The 23,664-nt window shown below is 40.5% G+C and overlaps 1 protein-coding gene and 1 long non-coding RNA gene across 2 annotated transcripts in view; one reads left to right on the forward strand and one right to left on the reverse strand.

Moving 5' to 3' along the window:
* RORA (RAR related orphan receptor A) overlaps positions 1 to 23,664 on the reverse strand; it is a 736,533-nt gene that overhangs the window by 175,235 nt on the left and 537,634 nt on the right. The window contains exon 2 of the mRNA XM_031002532.3: positions 10,674 to 10,703. Within this exon, the coding sequence (XP_030858392.1) occupies positions 10,674 to 10,703 (30 nt within the window). The remainder of the gene's footprint in view (positions 1 to 10,673; positions 10,704 to 23,664) is intronic.
* On the forward strand, positions 13,604 to 19,248 carry LOC101126260 (uncharacterized). The gene is made up of 2 exons (XR_008671833.1): positions 13,604 to 14,435; positions 18,726 to 19,248. It is a non-coding gene; the product is annotated as an uncharacterized lncRNA (long non-coding RNA).

Raw genomic sequence — 23,664 nt, forward strand, 5'->3', positions numbered from 1 at the left:
AATTTAATTCCTCTTCATGACAGTCTCTTGTGGCAGGAAAGTGGTTAGTTTATAGATAGAAGAAATCTAGGACCAAAGAGATGAAATAATTGGAAATCATTGTTTTGATAGAGTCAGGGGCAGAGTTTGCGACAGCGTGACAGCATTCCTTGGCTGCTGCTTTCAGGGGGAAGCCCGACAGCCTTGTTTCCGCTGCAGACTTAACTGTCCTCACTCCACGTAGATCAGTTCGATTCCTGAGCCCGAATGACAAGTTGAACTACCAATAATGCCTTGCACAATGTTTGAAGCGACATAATCAGCCGGAGAGGGACTTGTGTCAGTTAGACTTTGTCTCCTTAAAAATCAAGAGCAAGAGTGGTAAGAGAGAAGTTTTTAACAAGGAGGAAAACCCTAGACAGTTGTCTCTAAGATTCTTCACCACAGCTTCAAGGACAACCAGGAAAAGAGCTGCTATTTGAGGCAACTTCATTATAAAATCATTTTTAATAAGCAATCTTAACAAAGAGAGGGAATACTCTTGTGGAGAAACCCTCCAGGGACCCAGAGGCTGCCCAGTTAAGTTATTAGGAAGTTTCACACAAGGGACCAAACAGCTATTTCATTGGCCTCGGGGGACAGAGTTTAGTTTTCACCTTTTCTCTAGAGGCACTGGTGTTATCCTGTCTACTAACAGCAGAGACTGGTAACAATCAATTATCCCGACGCCCCAACCTGGTGAGGGAAAGTGAATTTTCAGTTTTGTCGACACAAAAAGACATGGTGTAAGAGAAAGAGAGATAAATTAACTCAATATGGCTCATTATACTGGAGACTAAGAACGCACAGCCAATGAAAATGCCTCATCAGGACCTTGGTATTCTTTAAGTAAAACGACAGAAACTTATTCTAAGGAAATTAAGAAATATCCACAATGAGAAAAGGATGCTTAGTTGTCCTCTTACCATAATTGTCCAGCTACATGAGGGAAATAATTCTTTGTGCTGATGAAAAAGTAATAGTCACTGCAGTTGACTTTGCCTACCTAAGGAGTGAGCAAGGTTTGGAATTTGGGGTTTAAATTTTTATAAAGCTATTTGTAGCTGAGTTTAAAAGGGTTGGAAAGACAGAGGCTCCCAGGGTAGCAGAGTAGCCTGCAGCCAATTAGCAGCTCGAATGAAAGAAAGCAAGGAGAACCATTAGCTGCAAAATTCAAAGTGCTTATGTATTTTTCAAGTTTCACTGCACATTCCATGCCTCTGATTTTAATGAAATGGCAAGAACGGGTCTTACAATTAGACCTTAACACTGTGGAGTTAGAGAAAAAGTGAACATCCTTTTTCTTTAATAATCAGAAGAGCCTTCTCTTTTCGGACCAGATCTCTCCTTCTCAATAAGCAGTTTTTTTTTTTTTTTTTTAAATGTAGTTGGTCACAGGAGCACACACAGAAGTAGTTCTAACTAAGGATAAAAATGTCACCTGGGTTCAGAGAAGGGACTGGAGCAGGGAACATCTGATTCACATAACCCTAACTAAATGACTGTGGCAGAAAAACATTGTTTATAGGTCACTGCTTTTTTTCACACACATTCTGTGGCTCCGCATTGGTAATGAGAGAAAGCCAAAACCTGCTCTCTGTTCTTACTGGTCTGCCTTTTCCTTGTTAATACTCTACTCCAGTCAGACCGATCTACACAATCATCCCTGATCACACCTAATTCTTGCTACCCTTCCAGAGCAAGCTCAGCTCACCACACATGTTCCCAACTCATACAGCATGTAAACACATATTCTATTAGGTTGGTGCAAAAGTAATTGCGGTTTTTGCCATTGAAATGGCAAAATTTCATAGCCCTGCATTTTCCTGCAATTCTTTCATTACTGAAAGTTCCTCAAATGTGTGTGTCCTTTCTCCTAGATACAGACTAAACTATTAGACAGGGAGGAATATAAGTTAGATTACCTATACTGCAATGTGCCTTAACAATGTTAGGCACAGGAGCAGGGGTTAAAAATATCAAGCTAAGAAAATCTGCCTGGCTCCCTGCCCTATCTTTCCATAGGTATGAACTGCAGTCTACTTTCCAGTCTCTGTTCCTCAGACCCCGATATTACAGGTGTCTGGATTGCCCACCATATAATTTCCTTCCCCTTTCCTCTAAGAAGAAAATGTAAAATAAAAGATTTATAGATTAAGGCCTTTCCACTGAATCCAAACCTTAATCTAGTATATGCTACCTCTTATTTTTTTTTTTTTTTTTTTTTGAGATGGAGTCCCACTACATTGCCCAGGCTGGAGTGCAGTGCTGTGATCTCAGCTTACTGCCGCTTCGGCATCCCAGGTTCAAGCGATTATCCTGCCTCAGCCTCCCTAGTAGCTGGGATTACAGGTGCACACTACCACACTCAGCTACTTTTTGTATTTTTAGTTAAGATGGGGTTTCATCATGTTGGCCAGGCTAGTCTCAAACTCTTGACCTTCAGTGATCCACCCGTCTCGGCCTCCCAAAATGCTGGAATTACAAGCGTAAGCCACCATGCCCGGCCACTCCTCAATATGCCTTCTAATCAGTATCCTTGGCTATGAACTATTTAAGACATTAAGAACTGGAGTTGATGCCTAGGAGACATACAAAATCAAGAAGGGAAAGAGCTATCACTCCTACATAGAAAAACATGTTTTCCCAGAAGTGGAAGTGGATTGGGTGGAGAACATTCCATTGCAAGGGATTTTGGCAGTCAAAGGAAAACATTTAACTGAATAGCTTAAAAATCTTCATCATTATAACGTATAGATGTGGATGTCAATTATAATCCAAAGGGCCATGTGACTACAAATGCACCAACTTCCTGGCCACAGAACTGATAAAGAAATCAGTGTAAAAAATTTAGTGTCATCAATGAAAGTGAATGTAGAGTGATCACTCTCTTCTTGTTTTAAACACATTGGCATCTCTGTTTCTTCTACGTTTTTATTCCTTTGCGTACAGATTGCAATAAAAAGAGAAGCTGATATAAGTGTAAATCCAGTCCTAAGTTCAGATATGCTTAAACATCCTCAAAATCTAGATGTTAATTTTCTTATATATCCCATTGAGATATATATATATATATATATATATATATATATATATCTGTTTCCTGAGCATTCTTTTAGCTTCCAGGGTTTTTTTTGGTTTGGATAGGTTTCAAAGAAACCACTGTGTCCTGAATCACAGTACTGCTTTGTGGCAATGAAAGTTATAAATGAATTACTAAGTTGGTCTAACAAAAAATTATAAATTGATTATAAATGTCATTAATGTCCGTTAAAGGCTTTGTTTCAGAGGAAGATGGGTTTGTGCTGTACGAAATATATATTATTACTAGTGTGGGGTACATAGCTGTCCTAGAAGCAGAAGTAACCACTTTGAACAATTGTTTTATTATGGAATCAGCTGTGTTATATGACATTAAGTAGACATCAGTTCTTTGATGAACTAAGTTAAATTGTTAAAAAGATAAGTAATGGTCATTTAAAGTAAGAAGGTTGGCTAGGTGCAGTGGCTCATGCCTGTAATCCCAGCACTTTGGGAGGCTGAGGCAGGAGGATCTCTTGAGCTAAAGAGTTCAGAGACCAGCCTAGGCAACATAGCAAGACTCTGTCTCTCTCTTTTTTTTCTTTTTGAGACAGACTCTCACTCCATCGCCCAGGCTGGAGTGCAGTGGCATGATCTCGGCTCACTGCAACCTCTGCCTCCCAGGTTCAAGTGATTCTCATACCTCAGCCTCCCAAGTAGCTGAGATTACAGGCGTGCGCCACCACACCTGACTAATTTTTGTATTTTTAGTAGCGATGCAGTTTCACCATGTTGGCCAGGCTGGTCTCAAACTCCTGACCTCAGGTGATCTGCCTGCCTCGGCCTCCCAAAGTGCTGGGATTACAGGGGTGAGCCACCAAGCCCAGCCAGCAAGACCCTGTCTCCACAAAAAACTAAAAATAAAAAACAAATTAGCTGAGCATGTCCCAGCTACTTGGGAAGCTGAGGCAGGAGGATCTCCTGAGACCAAGAGGTTGAGGCTGCAGTGAGCCACGCGCATGCCACTACACTCCAGCTTGGCCAACAGAGCGAGTCCCCTTCTAAAAAAAATAATAAAGTAAGAACGCTGTACAGTTTCCAGTAGACTACTTTGTTTAAATACTTTTTTTCACATAGTGGGAATAACATTCCCCTTTCTTATAATCAGTTTGTTCTTCAAGCTTAGAAGCCTGTGGAGGTAGCATAGTTGTAAGGTAAAAGGAAACCTGGGTCAATTGTAAGAATGACTATGTTGCACTTGGCTTTCTTCCTATACTTTAGAGTGGAAGAACCACTCTGAAAAATGAAGCTCTTCATTTTAAAAGCATTTAAACTGGGGATTGCCTTTACATCCTGGCTCCACCACATACTAGCTAGTTGTAGGACCCTGGACCTCGGTTTTCATCTGTAAAGTGGGGATAGTAGCAACACCTACCTCACAAAGTTGCAGTAAAGATAAATAAATGAACACTTAGAAAGTGCTTAGAGAAGTGCCTAGCACTCAGTGCCCCACAAGTATTAGTTAATGTTGATACTGGAGATAACAGTGTGGCTCTTATGTGTGCACAAGGGGGCAATCTACTCTGTTTTGACTCCGGGCTTTGCCCAGCTGGGTGAGTTAACAAGGTTTTTCACTTCTCTAAGCTACTTGTCTCTCATGTACATTTTCTTATTTAAAATGCGGGTGCAAGCAGTACAAAGCTTATAAAGCTGATGAGCAGATTAAATGAGATAATGCACGTAAAGCATTAAACACAATGCTTCGAATATTCAAATTGCTTGGTAGGTGGTGTTCCTGCTATTGCTGCTGCTGCTACTACAAGTAATGGTACTACTGCTATTACTTCTGCCATTATTACTGTCAATATTAAACTAAGCATAATGCAAACTTCTGTCATAGACATCTAACGCTTTTTTAAAAATCAATCTAATCATGTCTAACTAAGCATTTATCAAGTAGGTAATAAGTCTATCAAGTCCACACCAATCCCTAGTGGGCTAGGCATGTTTGTTTTCCCCCTGGTAGTGATTATGGATTTTAAAGAGCCAATCACCATCTCAACACACCCTTTGGAACCTATGTTATGAAGTGGGAATACAAATACTTTTTGTCCAAATGCAATTCATGAACCTCAAGTCTACTAACTGGGCAAACTTGAATCAACTGGATGTTGGGATGGAAATGCTCGGGTAACTATTCAGTTTTTCTACGGAGTTCACAGGTCCTCGCCATGAACTGCGGGCTTTAAGACTATGCAAATCTTCTACTTTGGAAGAACTGACTGGCAGGGCCAAGTGCAGTCCATTTATTTTTAATATGATGAGACAGAGAAATCCTGTTAAGCTTAGGAGCGCTTGGCTCTAGCTGAGCAGGCTGACTCTAAACAAGGCAAATGCTTCCAGACAGTACAGAGAGATTTTTACTTTCTCAGACTGGCTGATTTGAAGAAACTAAACAGATGTTACTCTGTAAGAATGGGTGGAGATGAGCAGCGGGGATAGGTTTTAGCACCCAGGGTTAAATTTTTGCCTTTTGCTTTATGGCTATTTTATGCTTGGATCACAATATGAGAATCCTGGATATTTCCTCTAGTTTTCTTTTCCTCTCCCATACTTCCAGCTTAGTTTGTTTTCCAGTTATGAGCTGACTTATGGAACTGGTACACCCGGCATTTGTGTTTTCAGATTGTTTTATGTGATTATGTACTTCTATCCCACCCTATCCCCTATCTTGTCTCCCTCTAGTCTTTACCTACAACTAGTCTGTAACGCCTGGAAGGTAAAAAGCCTATCAGCGCAGAGTAGGTCCTCAATGAATAGTTGTCCCTTAATTAGCCCTTTAAGAGGCCAGCACCTGTATTTTAGTCATGACCCACTGCCAACAAGCTTACTGTCTGAGATAGCTGGTAGCCTTGGTAAGCTAAGCAATGAATCTTCCAGTTACTTTGTGAGTACTAGGTTATCCCTTTTCCTATTTGTCAATGGGCAGACAGGATCTGGATGAAGGCCTACTAAAAGAACTTCAGCATGGCTTCTTCTCACATCTGTCTTAATGGAACACCCTGCCAGCAACAGAAATTATAACTGCCGTGAGTCACTGTGAGTCACATGGGTTGCCACGGAAACCTACTAACTATATCACCAAAGCACCTTCCATTAGCTTTGCCAAGAATGGTTCCTGAGTTTTCCTGGACTGTGAAAACAATGTGGGTGAGCCCCAAGTTTGGGGTTGCTAAGAGTCTACAATAAAAAAGTATGGCCTCAAGGAAAGGAAAAAAAATGAGAAAATAAGATTATTCTAGTTTTTGGATCTCCTGAGTAAATGGCAACAATTGTGACAACTTGTTGGGTTCATTTTGTGATATCAACAAATGCCTATGGAGAGGAGGTTGAGGCCTCAAAACTAATTTTCTCTAAGTCAAATTCAAAGCCAAGTCTCTGGGGTGAAAAGTGAATACATTAACCTATTCCATTTTAAATGACTGCAATAAACACTTTTTAAAATGGATGCAAAAGATTAGTTCTCAGAGAAATATTTTGATTTGTGCTAAAATATTTTACTATTGAGAACTAAATCTTTTTATAAATAACACAGTGCTTTAATTTTATATTGTAGGTATTAGCCTGCTACAATCAAACATTTGAAAATGTACTAGATTACCTTTTAATGGCTATTCACGTTAAATGAAAATATTTCAGAAGGTTCAGAGGCATATCTTGTTTGGGTTTTTATTGGGGAAAATTAACAACTCAAGTTGGGAGTAAACTGACACATTTTCCTGACTGCTTCCACTGAGTAACCTGCACCTTTCAGAAGCTTGTATCTGTCCCTCAGTGTGGGAGAAAGCAGGCAGGGCAGGCTAGGACAAGAGGTACAAGGACTGTAAACAAGGATGAGAACAGAAGGAAGCAGCAACGGTCTGATGCCTCTGGAAACGGTTCAGGGGCCTACCAGATATCTTTTGGGTCTGTGTTGTGGTGGCTGTCTGATATATGTCCTCTGAGGTTAGGACTCCATGATGCTAAACTTTCCAGTAGCTGGAAAGAGCTAGGATGATTTGTTGCATCTTTTCACCTCCATATTTATCCTCTTGTAACATTGCAGCAAATGCAGAACTATCCAAGAAGCATTAGACTAAGAATTCAGGAGTGAATGACTCGTTGTCCTTGGCAAATAATAAAAACCAACACAGCAGCTGATTCCGAAAATGATACTTATCTGCATGGTGGCTATTTCAGCAGGAAAGAGACCAGAACAAACTTGTGAAACACCAAAGCAAAGCAATCTTGAAGGGGTCCAACCAAATACATGTGCTATATAATCCCCAGGAAAATTAAACTGCAATTCCACACCACAGTGTAAAATTGATCTAATATTAAAAACTCTCTTTTATGTTTGCACACCAAAAACCAACAGCAACATTTCCTATCAACAACTGAAGAACATCACAAATATAAGAATTCCTTGAACAGTTTGGGCATGAGAAGCACTAGAAATTCCAAAGCTTGTCTTCTCCCACTGGCCAACTAAACAGAAAACAAACACTTAAGGTACCCTTCTCAGGAACTTAGGAGAAACTGAGTTCTCCAAAGACTATGTCCATGGGCTCCTCTGAAACTTAACAATCAAATTTCCTTTCATGGGAATTTCTGGCTCAAGTCACCCAAAACATTTATTTTTTTTTAAAGAAACACTACCTGTGCTTTCCAGATAACAAGGTGGACTAAAATACTATCTGGTGTCACAACTATTCAGGCTCATTTTGCAGTATGTGCACCTCTGTCTTGTGTACCTGTGAGCTGACACTCTGGTCTGATAATATATTCTGCAGCTGTACATATTAATTTGTAAGTTGAACAATCTCTCCGTGAGGGCAGTTAGGAAACCAAGATTGAAATTGCTAATGTCGGGTGACTTCAGCTGTCGATGATTATGTAGTCAAGTCTTGACTAAGGTTTCCAAAACCCTGGCTAAAAATGGAAGTTTTGAGACGGTACAAAAATGAATTCATACACTTCACTGATAGTGAAACTTTTTGAAGAACAGATGTCAAGATGATTTAAGAGGAGCTGGAATTTAACATCTTAAAAAAAAAAACGTATAGGCAAGTTAGGACAGTTCAGTTTTCAAGAAAAATTCAACAAATGCTAAAGAAGAAGTAATTTGGGTGACTGTTAGTAGAGAAAAAACTGACTGATTGTCTTTCTCCTCACAAGCTGTGGGCCCTGTGGAGATGCTAAGATCAGAAATACGATGGGCTGTCTGCTGAGCTGGGTGACAAAAACAATCTCCATGTTCAAGTGGCATGGAGGACTTCCACTAACATGTAACTTGGACAATTCAATTTCTCCTTGGCATATGTAAAGTTTTGTGTCAACTGTGTTTTCAGGTGCTATTCTTTCCAATTTTGTCATTTGGCCATTTTTATTCTGGGCCCTCTCCCCCAAATCATGAAAGTAAACATCAACCAAAACAATATCATTTCTGATCCAAATCTTTCTGTCCATTATATAAAAGGAGCTTTAAGTCTTTCTACATTGACTTCAAGCTTAATGCCTAAGAATTTTCTTGCTGATTTTCATAGTTAGAAAGGCACTCAAAGTCCACCCTGTGTGGCTATATCTTGATTTTGCATTAAAGCCAGTATAGCTGATGAAATTCTTTAAGCCTTTGTGGAAAGACCCACCTGGTTCAAGTGTCTGTTATTAGAACACCAATTTTTCCTCTCTAGCCACCACTCTCATGCTGTCATCTAAGTCCCTCCATGAATTTAAACTCAACCCCAGGTTATTGTTTCTGCAATAGCCCAAGAAAATTATTCTCAGGGATGACAGTTCCTCGAATGTCTCTCTTTATATGGACTGTCTGTATACTAGGTAACATCTAGATTTCTGTCTATGTTATCTTATTAGTTGAGATGTACTCTTCATGTCCAGTGGAGCTGAAGTAGTGGTTTTGTCCACTTATCTAAGAGCCAAGTCATAATGCAAACAGTCAGTAGCTTTCTGTACATTGCCAGGTGGCCAGGAGTCCATACCCCAAACCACCATACACAGTAGGCACAATCATCAGCCCCTGTTGGGGAGAGGCCCAGGACTGAGCTAGCAGAAAGACTGAATTACTTACCACCTCTAGAGTGGGTCCCTCCGGGCCAGGGACGAGCTCATGGGCAAGGCTGTGCAAGGAAGCGCTCTGTATCATGCCTGCCCTGCGGATATACAGAGGACTTCAGTCTCCTGCACTGTCAATCTCTCAGTCATCATGAGCTCAATTATGCACCGACAACAGCAAGAACAAGAACAACAACAACGACAAAACAACCCCCAAAAAGCTAAGGGTCACAGACTACCCTGATGGAGGGACAGCCAACTGGAACTGTGCATTGAGAGATGGAGGTGCCATCCGGATCATGTGTCTAGTACGGGCCTGACCTTTTCATTGTTCCTCAAGCAAACATTCCATTGAAGGCCATGAGAGAGCCACGTGGAGAGACTGCAGGACAGGGCCCTCAGAGTCAGGCAACTTCTCATCCAATTTGACGTTTTTTGGTTTTTTCTTTTTTTTTTTTTTTCATTTTTGTTTTCTACAAATACAGATAGACAGACAGACAAACCCAAGAGCAGATTTCAAGAATCAACTGAGGCACAAGATAAACTACTTTGATGTAATACAGATGTTTTCCCCCAAACGTTTCACATGAAATAAAAAAATTTAAAGTGTAATTAGGAAAAATTGGGGGATACATCCTTGTTGTCCCTGTATTGTGCCATAAATATCTCCACTGCTTGCCTTAGAAGAATGCCCAAACATATCTCATAGGTAGCACGTATCCGTGGTCTAAAATAGTCATCAAATTCTAATGACACCATTAATTCAAAGCCTAAATAATATGCTGGTCAATTACAGTGAAAGTTGACTGCCTGCATCAATGATGTCTTGTTTCATCCTGAGGTTCAAGGCACAGTCAAACATCATTGCTCAGATTGCAAATCACAACACCTTACATTGACGTGAGTTTGTAACTTATGGTGTAGTTCAAATGAAGGCAATTGATGAAAGCAGTTGAACCTGAGAAGTGGGATGAATACAGAGCATAAATCCAGCACACGTTTCCACATCAAACTACCGATGCCATTTATCAGGGCCCTCGCAGGCCATGCCCGTGGTCGAGCGACAGCGCCTCTATTCCCAGTCAGCATCTCTGCTCCACAGACATGAGTACGAAACGGCCTAATTTGTGAACTAGTGGTGAGGAAAAGGAGACCAAAGTTTAAAAGAAATCAAGGTGATGTTTCCTAGAAACATACCAGCTCTTCTAAGAAGGATCTAGAATAAGGGTGATCAGTAAGTAATTGATCCTCCTGGCTAGATTTCATGATTTTTCTAAAGCTTCATGGCTTGAAACACTGGAATTCATCAGAATATGTCTCTAGCCTCTCTCTTCAACACACACTCAGTACAAACAGGTGGAGATGTGCCACTTCCGACCACTACAGATTGAAAAAAAATGACCTCTGTTGACCATGGATCACAGCTGAAACATTAGTATATACTTGAAGGGTCACAGCAGCCAGACATATGCGAATTCCAACTCTTCAGAAAACTTTGGACAGAAAAAAAATGCATTACTTACATGTATGTGTCTTCTTCGTTACTGAGATACCTGGAAGAGAAAAAAACAATAACATAGGTTAGAAAGTGCCCTGTGTGTGCTGCTTTGAATGTCCATCATTCCCAGTGTGCTCAGGAAGGCGTTTAGTTCAGATGGGGAAGTGGAAGCAAGACCAGTTTTAACATTGCACAGGAGTGTCACTAGACCTACCCCAAAGGCATGCAACCGTGACTGATGAGGCAGCGACCATCACCTCCTGGTTTAAGAGGTTCTGTGGTAAAAGTGGGGAGCATGGACAATAACTAAACAGGGTTAAACAGGACGCGAGGAGACTCTTATTTTTTATTTTAAGTAGGGGAGACAATCATGTTTATAGGCAGAGTGGGAAAGATTTAAGGCACAAGAGAGCAGTGCCAGCCTACTCAGACGAGGGTAAGATGAGCAACACGGCAATTAATTTGCTATGGCCATTGGTTCTGTGTTTACTCTTTAATGAAAACGACCCTTCCTCCTCCCATGAAGCACAACTTTTAATGGTGAGGGGGAAATACATCCACCAAATGTACCTATGTGTCTGTACTCATTAAGGTCAGAAAGGGAATCACTGCTACTTCTCCATAAATGGCCCCCAAATGTTTCATACAGTTGAAACACAACTGAATGAAATGTATGAACACAAACTACGAAAACACGAGCGATTCATGAGTCAGCACCCTTGATATTTCAGGGTGATTTATAGGTAGCAGGTGACAAATAGAACTAAGCAACATTTGGCACAGAAGTCCTGATAAAGATAGCATAAATGTATGCTTTGATGCAAACGACACTATCTCCATTTCAGAATTACTACATTTTGAATCCTTTATGCTGCATTCTTTTTGGGAGACGTTCTTGAGACTAAGTAGGCTCAAAGTCATAAAACTGTTGAAAACATTTAGCCTGTGACTAAGAACTGTGGTAAACCTTGAAATTTTTTTTTCTTTCAAGTTATTAAGGGAACCATTTAACCCTCCTTTGGAAAGTAAAGGTTGTTGAAAAATTTGGCAGCCACATCAGACCTATTACTTAGCTAGGGAACATGTCGTACGGGGAAGAAATCTGTTGTGAAAATCCACGGCAGACATTTTTTAAAAAGTTGGTTCCGAAGTTGTGAGCCAAGACCAAAATCACACACTTGCTCCCCCCAACACTTTCCAAAGGATTTATTTAGGGAAGCTGAAATTACATAGCCCAACTCAAATTCTTCTCCCCAACCCCACAACTTTTATTGAGGAAAACTATTGTTTTGTTTGTTTGTTTGTTTGTTTTAAATCATGTTTGAGTTGGCTTCACAAAGTGAAGTTAGAACCTTCTAAAAAAATCCTTGAAGACTGTCTCACATGAAAACTACAAAAGTGTTCTAGAACTTTTTGAAATAACCTTTATCGTGGGAAGGGAACTTCCCCCAGCAGCAGCAAGGAGTAAAGTTTAAAATCTGAATACAATTTGCAACTCCAGCTCATGACACCAGCACCAATAAATTGATACATTAGTGCACTTTCAGCATTATGAGAGATATATGTGTATTTTCCTTAGGAAATAGTGCTTTCTGTAAAATCACTTTGAAGAGAAAGTGCTTAGGCTGTCTCTCCTGATTATTCAAAACCTCCACACAATTGGATTTAATACAGCCCAAAACGACCTATCTATATTCGCTGAGTGTGGAACTATTTTCTCTTGACATCCAAAGGCCTGATGAAAATACCACTGCTTTGACTTTTCTACTTAAATTTATTATACAGCGTGATGCAGTGTTCTCATCAAATATTTTCATGACGATTACATTGATAATAGATTTTGAAAATCTTCGCAAGAAAGCTGCTTGATCTCGGAGGTCGCAGTAGCTGGCATGGAGCTAAAACTTTTCATTATCTGTCTCCAGCAGGAAGCATGACTTTGGCAACAACACAATCTCTCGGTCCCTCAGTTTTGTTTAACTGTCAATTAATAATCAATATAAATAACTGGGAGCTACACTTATATTGGGATTGCCAGATTTAGTAGATAAAATACAGGCTACCCAGTGAAATTTGAATTTCTGATACTAATTTGTAGTTTATCTTACATTCAAATTTAACTGTGCATTTTGTATTTTATATGGCAGCCTTAACCTATACAAGAAGAATGTAAATTACATTTATGATAGCCAATGAAGATATACCAATCAATTAATAAACACATTTTTATGGAGAAAAGCTTACACTCCTGACACAAGAGCAATATTTGTTAAAATTGCATTACAACTGCTTAATTATGGAGGTATGACTGTGCATGATATTTAATTTTTTTAACCTAGCCATTCTGAAGACAGAAGTCTATTTCCCTAGAGTAAGTGAACAAACAAAAACAATACAAACACACAAAAGGCAAATTTAATGAAAAAAATCAGAAAATGTATTGGAATTCTCTTTGTTCCTCTGAAACCTAATTTCTCCATAGAAGCTCTAGTACTTCATAGTAAATGATTCCATAGAAGTACCAAAAAAAGCAGAAAACATCCTTTTCATTTCACAGATGGGGAAACTGAGGCTCAGGAAAGTTTAATTGGCATAATAAAACATTTCTCTGTGGAAAGTTATATTAAACTGGAAGTACACTCATGGCAAATCTTTAAAAATGCTAGTGTAGATGTACCCTCAAAAAAGTAAATACTCAAAAAAGTTTTACTCCTTGGAGCATACCACTCAGCAGTCAGCTCTGTAAATAATTTAAACCTATGGGAGTGCCCTCAGCCATATTTAAACCAGGAAGACTCATCCTGAGTTTGGGTGAAAGATGTACTCAGATGCTGATGCAAACACACAGAAACCACAGTCCCTACTACTAGAAGAGCATATTGAATTGAATCTAGAATGTTCCGGAATATTCTAGAACATAGTATTCTGCCAGGAATCCAGCTGACCGAATTACCCACACTTGCCCGCCTTAGGCCTTCATTCGCAGCAGGCATGTGTGCCTGGGTTTGTTACCAGCAGCCATTTTCTCACCCTTAAATGAGGGATGGGTCTCCCCTTTTCTTTTTCTGATTTTCCTAGAGGTTACAAGATTCCTGTTTTTCTCACCAGGAAGAGAGGTCAGCCTCAGTGAGCTCATAGCAGTCATACATTGCCAGTGTTTTTCCTCAAGTGGAAGGAGAAAGGCCTTCAGAAAAAAAATCATACGCAAACCTAGTGCTACCACCAGCAGTAGCTCTGAATCGAGATTTTTGGGAGAATTAGGCTTACTAAAGATAAACTACAATAAGTCTCAAGGAGGCAAATAATTCTGATTCTAATGAGGAATCCAAGAATAAAGGCAGCTCTTAAGGTAACTAGATCTGGAGTCAAGCTGACCTGAGCTTGCGTGTATAGCCCATTTTCCTGCTTCTAGGTTGAGAGACCTTGAACAAGTTACTTAACTTTTCTAGTCCTGAATTTCTTGGTTTCTAAAATTGTATACAGTCATGATGACACTTAAAAGACTGTTGTGAAAATTCAAGGAAATAAGGATGTATGAAGAGCTTTACAAATTGGGAAGTGTGACACAAATGACTTTGGTAAGGGGTGAGCAACTCACATAGTATTAGTTTAACCAAACTGAATTACCATGTGATACTGAAAGCTATGCCATTGCTACTCATGATGTCCCTCAGTTTCATACTGACTCATGGCCTAGGACTCTGGTTTTCAGATCAAGTACTCTGACTAGAAAATATCCTCATGTTTGATGGAAGAGAGCATGAGACGGAGAACCAAGTTCCTTAAAGTAAGTGTACTCTATTCTAGATCCCAAGCTCCATTCTCTTTACTCTCTAAAGTCTAGGGAAAGAGCCTGGTATGGTGGTGGGTACCCATAATCCCGGCTACTCGGGTGACTGAGGCAGGAGGATAGCTTGAGCCCAGGAGTTCAAGTCCAGCCTGGGCAACATAGTGACACCCAGTCTTAAATTTAAAAAAATAAACAAAAGGAAGCTGCCTACTCACTAGCAAGTGGCTGCATTATCCAAGTGGGCTGCTGATCAGCACAGGCAAGGACTTTGGTCCCCACTACCGAAGGGCATCGAACCAAGTCCAGCTGTTGTGCAGGTTTTGATTCACTTCCAAATGACTGGGAAGAACACCAAGATCCTTCCCCAGAGATTCACAAACAGACCACGAGCAGGGTAATGCTCTCTACAGAGATAGGGACTTGATAGAGTTGTGGTGAATGACGGGGTGGAACCAAGTTTCTAAACCTAAAATACACATACACCCTAAGCCCAAAGTGAACACAGTGGATGACTTGGGCAAATAATTTAGCTTCTCTGGGTCTTAGTTTTCTTATATACAGAATGAGGTAGTCAGTGACATTTTTTTTCTTCCAGACAGGTTCTCAGTGTGTTGCCTGAACTGGAGTGCAGTGGCACCATCATAGCTCGCTGCAGCCTTGACCTCCCAGGCTCAAGCCATCCTCTCACCTCAGCCTCCCTAGTAGCTGGAACTACAGGCATGTGGCACCATGCCCAGAGAATTTTTACTTTTTTTGTAGAGATGGGGGTCTTGCCATGTTGTTCAGGCTGATCTTGAATGCCTGGCCTCAAGCAATCCTCCTGCATCAGCCTCTCAAAGTGCTGGATTAAAGGCGTAAGCCACCTTGCCCAGCCAACACGATTTCTTAATTTCCCTTCCAGTTCATCAACCAATGGCTCCTTGCCCTGCTTCTAAGCTATCAAACCAAACCACATCTTTCCAAGCAACAGGCTGTCAGATCTATTTCTCACTGTAAGAAATCCAATGTGGCTCATAATCAAAGGTAACCCCCTGAAACTTTTTTCTTCTTGCCTTTAACAACCAAAGAAGAAAAAAGGCAGTGCCCACAAAAGGTTATATAAGTAAAAGATGCACTTTTCTTGGGAGATCTTTAAAAATTATCTGGGCTAGAGAAAAATGGCACCTTTTGATAAAGCTGTAAGACTCCTTCTATTTTACCCAGATACACACACACACACACACACACACACACACACACACGGCAGGTGTATTTCCAGATTTCCAGGTAATGCTTGAGCACAATTTCTAACTTAACAATATGACAGAAGTTTTAAATTGCCAGTTAAACCCCTAAAACTAAGAGGGCTAAAAGGCCCCAAAATATTCGGTCCAAAGCAAAGTTGGGCTTCTAATACAGCAAAAATGCTTGACTCTCTTTAACTGGCCATGCTTCAAAGTAAAGCAAAGGAAATGTCATGAAAATATCACAGATTTAGCCCTGCCATGGTTATCAGTAGGGAAGTTTCATTATAGTCATCCCAGAACAGAGCACTTCAGGAATGTAAGCTGGTATTTCCCATCAGTGCCAAATCTTGGACCAGTTAACTTTCTTGACGGACTTCTAATTTTCTCTTGGTTTTTAGGAAATTGTCTGGGTATCCAGTTAATTTTACTTTTTTTTCTTTTTTTTTAGTAAGAGGTGGCATTTTTCCTCTTCCCAAATTTTGCAATTACCAAACCAGCATTTCCAGAGGCCTTGTATCCTGGACAAGGCTCTAGACTTGATGCCACTCTGCCACTTTGCCAGTATTCAGCCTGCGTGTCTTCTTTTGTCCTCTTTTGCAACGAGAAAACAACTTTTGAGATAGAGATATTAAAAACTGAAAAAATTCTGTGTTAGTATTAAAAAACAAACAGGCTGGTCATGGTGGCTCACGCCTGTAATCCCAGCACTTTGGGAGGCCGAGATGGGTAGATCATGACGTCAGGCATTTGAGACCAGCCTGGCCAACATAGTGAAACTCACAGTCTCTACTAAAAATACAAAAAATTAGCCAAGTGTGGTGGTGGGTGCCTGTAATCCCAGCTACTCGGGAGACTGAGGCAGGAGAATCACTTGAACCTGGGAGATGGAGGTTGCAGTGAGTTGAGATCACGCCACTGCACTCCAGCCTGGGCGACAGTGCGAGACACCATCTCAAACAAACAAACAAACCACTCAAAACCATGCCATGTAGATTTCCTTTTATTTTAAAAATATGTCAATATTTTTACATTGCAAGTGAATGTGGCAGGGAGGAAGAGATGTGTTGAGTGATAATGAACAAAGTCTTGAATTGGCCCAACTCATGTCTCTACACCAGGCTTGCACATTGACTCCTCCTTTAATTCCTAGAAAAGGAGGGCTCCAAATCTGAAGGCTTTCACAAGATTTATTCTCCCTCCCTGCAAGATGTCTGAGTTAAAGAAGACACCTATTATTTAAGCTATGAGAGCTTGGGCAAATAGCTTAACTTCTCTGAGCCTTTCTTTTCTTATTCCATAAAATGGGAATAAAATTCTTAGGACTAGGTTTATAGTAAAATGTAAGATAATTCACGTGGGGCACAGGATATAGTACCTCTTTCCTACTAAAGTATGTTTCTTATTGCATACACCTTGTGAATCCACTTTATATTAGACAAACAGAGAGACAACCCTTGATTGGACATAGGCAAAACCCATTAATCCTGTTATTAAACGGGATCATCCGGGAAGGCAGCATTGGAGAGCTAAGGAAAGAATTTTCCAAATAAAACCCAAACACTTAACCCACTCCCTGCCACATTCTCAACAAGCATGCTGCAAAGGCTGTGGTCTCCTGGATCCGCTGTGCTCTCCTTACTTCTTTTTGACTTCCTCATTGTGAGGCGCTAGCAGTTAAAACGGCAAAATTATATGCAGTGCATCAACACTAGCTAAGAAACGAGGCCTAGAATTTAGGCTTCTTTTTTGAATAGCTAATAATTGTTTTCTAAAGAAAAAATATCACTTTGTGCTGGCCTTCTGTCCCCCTCCTCCTCAATCCTGAGTTGTCCCAGGAGACTGCTCCATTCTACACATAGTCAAAAAGAAAATCTATGCACGAGGCGGATCCGGAACACAGCCCGAGTAGGGCCTCGCCAAACAAAATGATGTTACAAAACAACGTCCTTGTCTAGGACAAAAGAACTATTAATGATAATCAGTACATATTACTGAAAGTGCTCCAAGTAATCTTTGGACTTTGTTTCAAAAATTCTTAATGGACACTAATGCTTAGAGTTCACTCAAAAGAGAAATAAATTATGTGCCAGGGTTGCAGGGACCAAGGACAACACGTGGAAGGCATCAAAGCATTAGCAATGTTACGACAATCAAACATTTTGTAATTGCATAAAAAGCCTTTAAAAATCATTTAGATATACTAATTATGAACATTAATAATACTGTAATGGGAGGTTTCTTTTATGTTCGATTTGAGCCTAGGTTGAGCTGTTTCGGCCATAATATTTCAGCTCTTTTACCAACCAAGGTGCTTTTGACGCCATGAAAAATATTCCATTTTAGTTTGAAAAATGGTTATGGGAATGGATAAGAGGAATTTTTCCTGTTTTTTGAATTCAAAAAAAAATTTGTGATTGCTCTCCATCTCTAGGTCATATTTCCTGACATTAGTGCCCAGAAATATCTTTTAATTTTGGACAGGCAGACCAGAAGTATGCCCTCTTTCAAGTCCTGCCTTTATCTTTAACAAAACAGTTCCAAGGACAAAGCCTCATTCCGGGTTCCCCAGCAAAGGCAACATAAAGAGACCATCAGTCTATCTGAGAAAGAAATCTTCAGACAAAACTTATTTGGGAAACATCCCTCTTCTCAGAGATTACTATTCAATGCACTACGAAAAGTCCATATGTAAGGAGGGTAATTTCTCTTGTTATTTACTCGTCCCAAAGTATGATTAGTACTTATGTATAGTAAGAATCATAAGAAGCCTTATTTTTTCAAATTGACTTCCTTTTATTGGGTGTCTGTATGGAAGATGATGCTATCCATTAGATATTACCTGGTTGATTTAAATTTGATCTTGGAGCTCTGAGGGCAGAGGTGTGAACTGATATCAACACTTTCAGCTTAGCCTTCTAGAATTGAGCAGTTTTATCTTCTAAGTGAATAATTCAGCTCAGGTAAACAGCAGCAGCTTTCACCATGCTTTTCCAGAAATGCTTTACTTTATGTGCCTCTGCAATCTGTTAAATCTGTTTATCTTTGTCACTCATATGGGCAGGTACGGACGTGAACTGTCTGTGGGTGACTTGCCTGGATGCCGGCTATAGCTGCAGCCCCCAAAGTCGAAGCTACCAGAACAGGCTGGATGAGGATGGCCCAAAGATTATGGAGTTGCTGGCCCCAAAGCAAGTCAGACACTATGGGAAGTTTGCATGAATCACGCCCTTGGACAGACAACCTAAATCATAACTCATCGAGCATGGATCCTGGTCAGCATACCAAGTCAAGGCAAGTAAAGACTGAAGAAATATCACCTGGTCTGCAGCTCCCCCCAAAACGAAGTCTGCTACTGATGGCAGAAGCATAGATAGACCAAGGGTATCACTATGTAATGATGGAAGAAGGAAAAACCCCATGCATTCACTCATGTCTTGAATCACCTAGAGAAGAGAGGGAATCTGCCAAAGTGGACACAATAGAAATTCAGTTCTAAATTTGGAGGAAATGAGACCCACTCTCAGATAAGATGAAAAGTAAAAGCCCTAGGATCCAATGGGGTATTAAACAAATATTTAAAAGTAGAGAGGTAGTGACCAGTTACTTCCTAATATATAGAATACCATGGGCCCCTAAAGAATGTTTTAGAGTATCAATATTATTAACACTTTGAAGAAGACGTATGAAAAACTGATTAAATTATAAATTAGGAAATCATAGATCATTATTATTTGTAGCCTCTCTACTCCCCTCTGATTACAAAACTTTAGGCAGTTTGTCTGGATTGGTGATTGCTGGATAAAAGCTCAAGAAAAGAAAGTAGCCATCAAGATACTTCTCTTGGGAGGCCGAGACTGGAGGATCATCTGAGGTCAGGAGTTTGAGACCAGCCTGGCCAACGTGGTGAAACCCCATCTCTGCCAAAAAATACCAAAAACATTAGCCAGGCATGGTGGCGCATGCCTGAAGTCCCAGCTGCTCAGGAGGCTGAGGCACAAGAATCACTTGAACCCAGGAAGTAGAGGTTGCAGTGAGCAGAGATTGTGCCACTGAACTCCAGCCTGTGTGACAGAATGAGACTCCGTCTCCAAAACAACAACAACAAAATACTTACCTTGCATTCATAGATTTTATGAAGAAAAGTTTGGTATTGTTAGATTAGATGTACAAGCTATGTTCCCATATGGGATTTTAGAATCAGGAAATCTGGATTCTTTTCCCAGCTCTGCCACTTACCAGCTATATAATTTGGGGCAAGATACTCTCTCCGATCCTCAGTTTCCTCATCACTAAAAGGAGAGGAAAAAGATTTCTTCTTTCATTCTAAAATTCCACCACTAGAAATTTTAGGAATTAATCATGAATATACACAAGAGTTATCATAACATTATTTATATCAGCAAAACATTCAAGGGAACACCCAAATATTAGCAGTAAAGGATGGCAAATAAAGCATGATATGTTTACCAAATGGAAGACGCTACCATCATTAAAATAAATAAAAACAAATCAGAGACAATGATGTTCCAGCTGCATTATGAGAAACAAAAAAATTCAAAGTCCCAAAGCATAGTATATCATTTTGTCAAAAAAGGAAAAAAAAATGTATAGAAAAAAGACAAAAAATACATACACCAAATTAATGAGAGTGATTATCTTTGGGTGGAGGAATTATGACCGATTTTTCTTTGTCTATGTTTTCTAAAATTTCTATAAAACACCTGTACAAATAAAATTATAATAATAAGAAAGAAAAGTTAATATTAAATAACTATTCCACAAGGTTACTGTGAATATAAAATGAAATAAAGCAAGGCAATGTTGACCTAATATTAGTTTTTAATATTGCAAACATCTCTCTGTGACTGTTAGGAGACCCAGTTTCCTATGGCAAGTACTGATTGCATTATCCTTTCTAGGGAACCCTGTGTGAAGTCTGAAGTGAAAGTGTGATAGCATAGCTGGCCACTTTCAGGAGTGCCCTGTGGTGATGGATAATCTGATAATACTTGCCAAAATGGTAATCATAACCAATATGCTGATAAAGGTCTGAAAAATAAGGCTTGCTTAGTACCATGTATTTTGCGCAGTGCTCGAGAATGCAGTGAGAGACCTAGGGGCTGACGTGGGACAACTTTTGACTCCTAGGAAAACCACCACCCTTTAGCTACCACACAGGTGTTTGCCTAAGCCAATGACTATAGGGCATATGACTACAGTGTCAACACATACCAGCAACCAAAGGCCTGTGGAGACCTCTGCAGTACAGGTGCTACCTCAGAGACTGATCACAAAATCCTCAAGGCAGGAGTGAGCCCTTTCATCAGGACCTCCTGATAAATCTCCAGGAGTTAGTGCCCTGTAATACAAAGAGGATGACCTCTGGAGTCAGAAAGACCCAGGTTGCAAGCCCAGTTTCACCTACCAACTAGTCGTTTCACTTGAGGCAAGCTACTTAGCTTGAGCCTCAGTTTCAATATCTGTAGGATGGAAGTAAGGATACTTTTTTCATGAGGCTGTTGTGATTATCAAAAGATATAGGCAGTGCAAAGCTGAAAGTGGTCAGCTGTCAGTGAATTCTATTATCTAAGCAATGTTATCTGATGGCAATGCATCTTACAGGAATGCATTGGAATGTTCCATAGAGAAGGGAAGGAAAAAAGGCCCATATGTCCTTGGGATGTGACACTAAGGTGGCCCTGAGCTTCAGAATAAACTATGGGTTCTTTCTGAGATTGACATACCTTGTTATATTTTGATTGATTTCAACTAGCACAGTTCTTCTCTTTTAAATTATTCTTTTTCCATTTGTCTTTTTTTAAATTTTAGTTTTAAAAAGGTTGTAACGGGTTGAGTTGCATCCCCCAAAAAGACACATTCAAGTCCTAACTCCTGATACCTGCGAATGTGACCTTATTTGGAAATCATATCTTTATAGATATAATTAAGATGAAGCAATACTGGTTCAGGGGCCAGTCATCTGAATACTTAGACTAAGTATTTAGATTTAGTCTAAATTTAATTACTACTATCTGTGTAAGAGGAAGGAGAGGGAGATGTGCATTCAGGGACACAGACAACACATAGAGAAAAAGGCCACATGCAGATGGAGGAGGGATTGGAGTGACATAGCTATAAGCTCAAGAATGCCAAGGATTTCTAGCAACTACCAGAAGCTAGGAGAGAGGCTTCAGGAACTGCTTCCCTAAAGCCTTCAGAGGGAGCAAGGCTCTGCTGCCACATTGATTTTGGGACTTCTAGCATCCAGAACTGTGAGAGAACACCACCATCCTTTAGCTACCACACAGGTGTTTGCCTATGCCAATGACAATTGGCGTAAAACAATTTCTGTTGTTTTAAGCCACCCAGGTTGTGGCACTTTGTTACCACAGTTCCATGAAATTAATACAAAGGTCCAGGAAATGTTATGAGTGTAAGGTGTCTGGCAATAATACTCTGGGGTCCTCCAAAAACAGAGTGCAGCTGTTTTCTTGCTGCCCCACCAAATCCATTCTCCCATGCCTCCAGGGCAGTCAAGTTTTAGATGGACACATAGCCATCCAGTTAGAGGCTGTAATTCCCAGAGTCCCTTGCAGCTGGGTATGGCCAAAAGACTAGATTCTTACCAAGACATGTGACCAGGAGGGGCGTGTGTAACTTCCATGTCACTTAAAAGGAAGCTGTTCACTCTGGATATCCTTTCTGTCTCTCTTTCCATGGACTGGAACTTGCATAAGGCCATGACCCAGCTCCAGCCATGTGGGCAAGGCCACCTTTGGAGACAGGAGAGAGCACCCAGACAGGACCTGTGAGCAGAGCTTCCTTGGCAGCCTCCACTGGCTTCAATACCACAGGAGAGAGAAGCCAGCTTCTACCTCATATAAGTCACTGTGTTCTTGAGTCTCTTTGCTACAATAGTTTTCAACTTTTACCCTAACAAATACACAGGGTTAGGAAATAACTAGTTTATAGATTAAAATCCCCGAATGTTAGATCTGGAATAGACTAAAGAAATTGTACCTCTCCCTGAAAAAGGACGGCAAACTGGGACTCAGAGGGATTAGGCAACTGTTTTCAAGTCAGCCAGCCAATTAGGAGCAGAGCAAAAAGTAGCACCCTACACAGGAGTGGCTCTGTGGGCTCTGAGGCCTGGACGTGTTGAAGTCTTCCTGTTACTATACAGGGCACCTCAACTGGACCCAGGAACAATCTCACTAGCCTTACTTAGAAGCTCCATGTAAGCCAGAGTGACTTTTTGAACTATAAATCCGATCACATCAGTCCCCTGCTCAAACTCCTTCCACAGTTAAGAGGGTCCTACATGATCCGGCCTGCCTAGTTCTCCAACCTAGTGTCTCCCTCTCTCTCTGTGTCTCACCCATCTCATTCTTCCACACTAGCCATCTTCAATTTTCTCTAAAGCTCTAAGCTTGCTCCAGACTCATCCTTTCTGTTTGTAGTTCCCCCTGCCTGTCTCACTTTCCCTCCACTTCTCCGCAGGTCTCCTTCACATCCATCCAGATCTTTGCTCAGCTCTCATCTCCTGCTAGAATGCTTCCCAGCCAGCTTATCCACATTCACTCTCCCTGCCCCCCTCTCCATTTTGCTTTACTTTGTATCTTCACAATAGTTCCCTCCTCCTGACATTCTATGATATAGTTGTATGTCTTCCCAACAATTTCAATTCTTGAAGCAGGGACTTCCCATCCTTGGTATACCACTGTATTTGTGATGCCTAGAATGGTGCCTGGCACATAGATACTCACAAAAAATTGTTAACTGAGGATCAGAAAAACTTGTTAAGTGAATGAAGTTGACTCCCCAAAGCCACACATCTAGTTTACCAATAGTGACTCCAAAGCTCCTGGAAGTGTGTAGAGAAGACAAGAGGAGCATAGAGGGTGAGATAAGTGCTAACTGAGAAGGTCGGGGACATCTAAAGAGAGGTTTGCACAGCTGAAGAGAAACTGGAAGGCTACATACAAAGAGTGAGAGGGGAG

This window comes from Gorilla gorilla, chromosome 16 (genome assembly GCF_029281585.2).
Source record: "Gorilla gorilla gorilla isolate KB3781 chromosome 16, NHGRI_mGorGor1-v2.1_pri, whole genome shotgun sequence".
In the NCBI taxonomy this organism is placed as follows: Eukaryota; Metazoa; Chordata; class Mammalia; order Primates; family Hominidae; genus Gorilla; species Gorilla gorilla.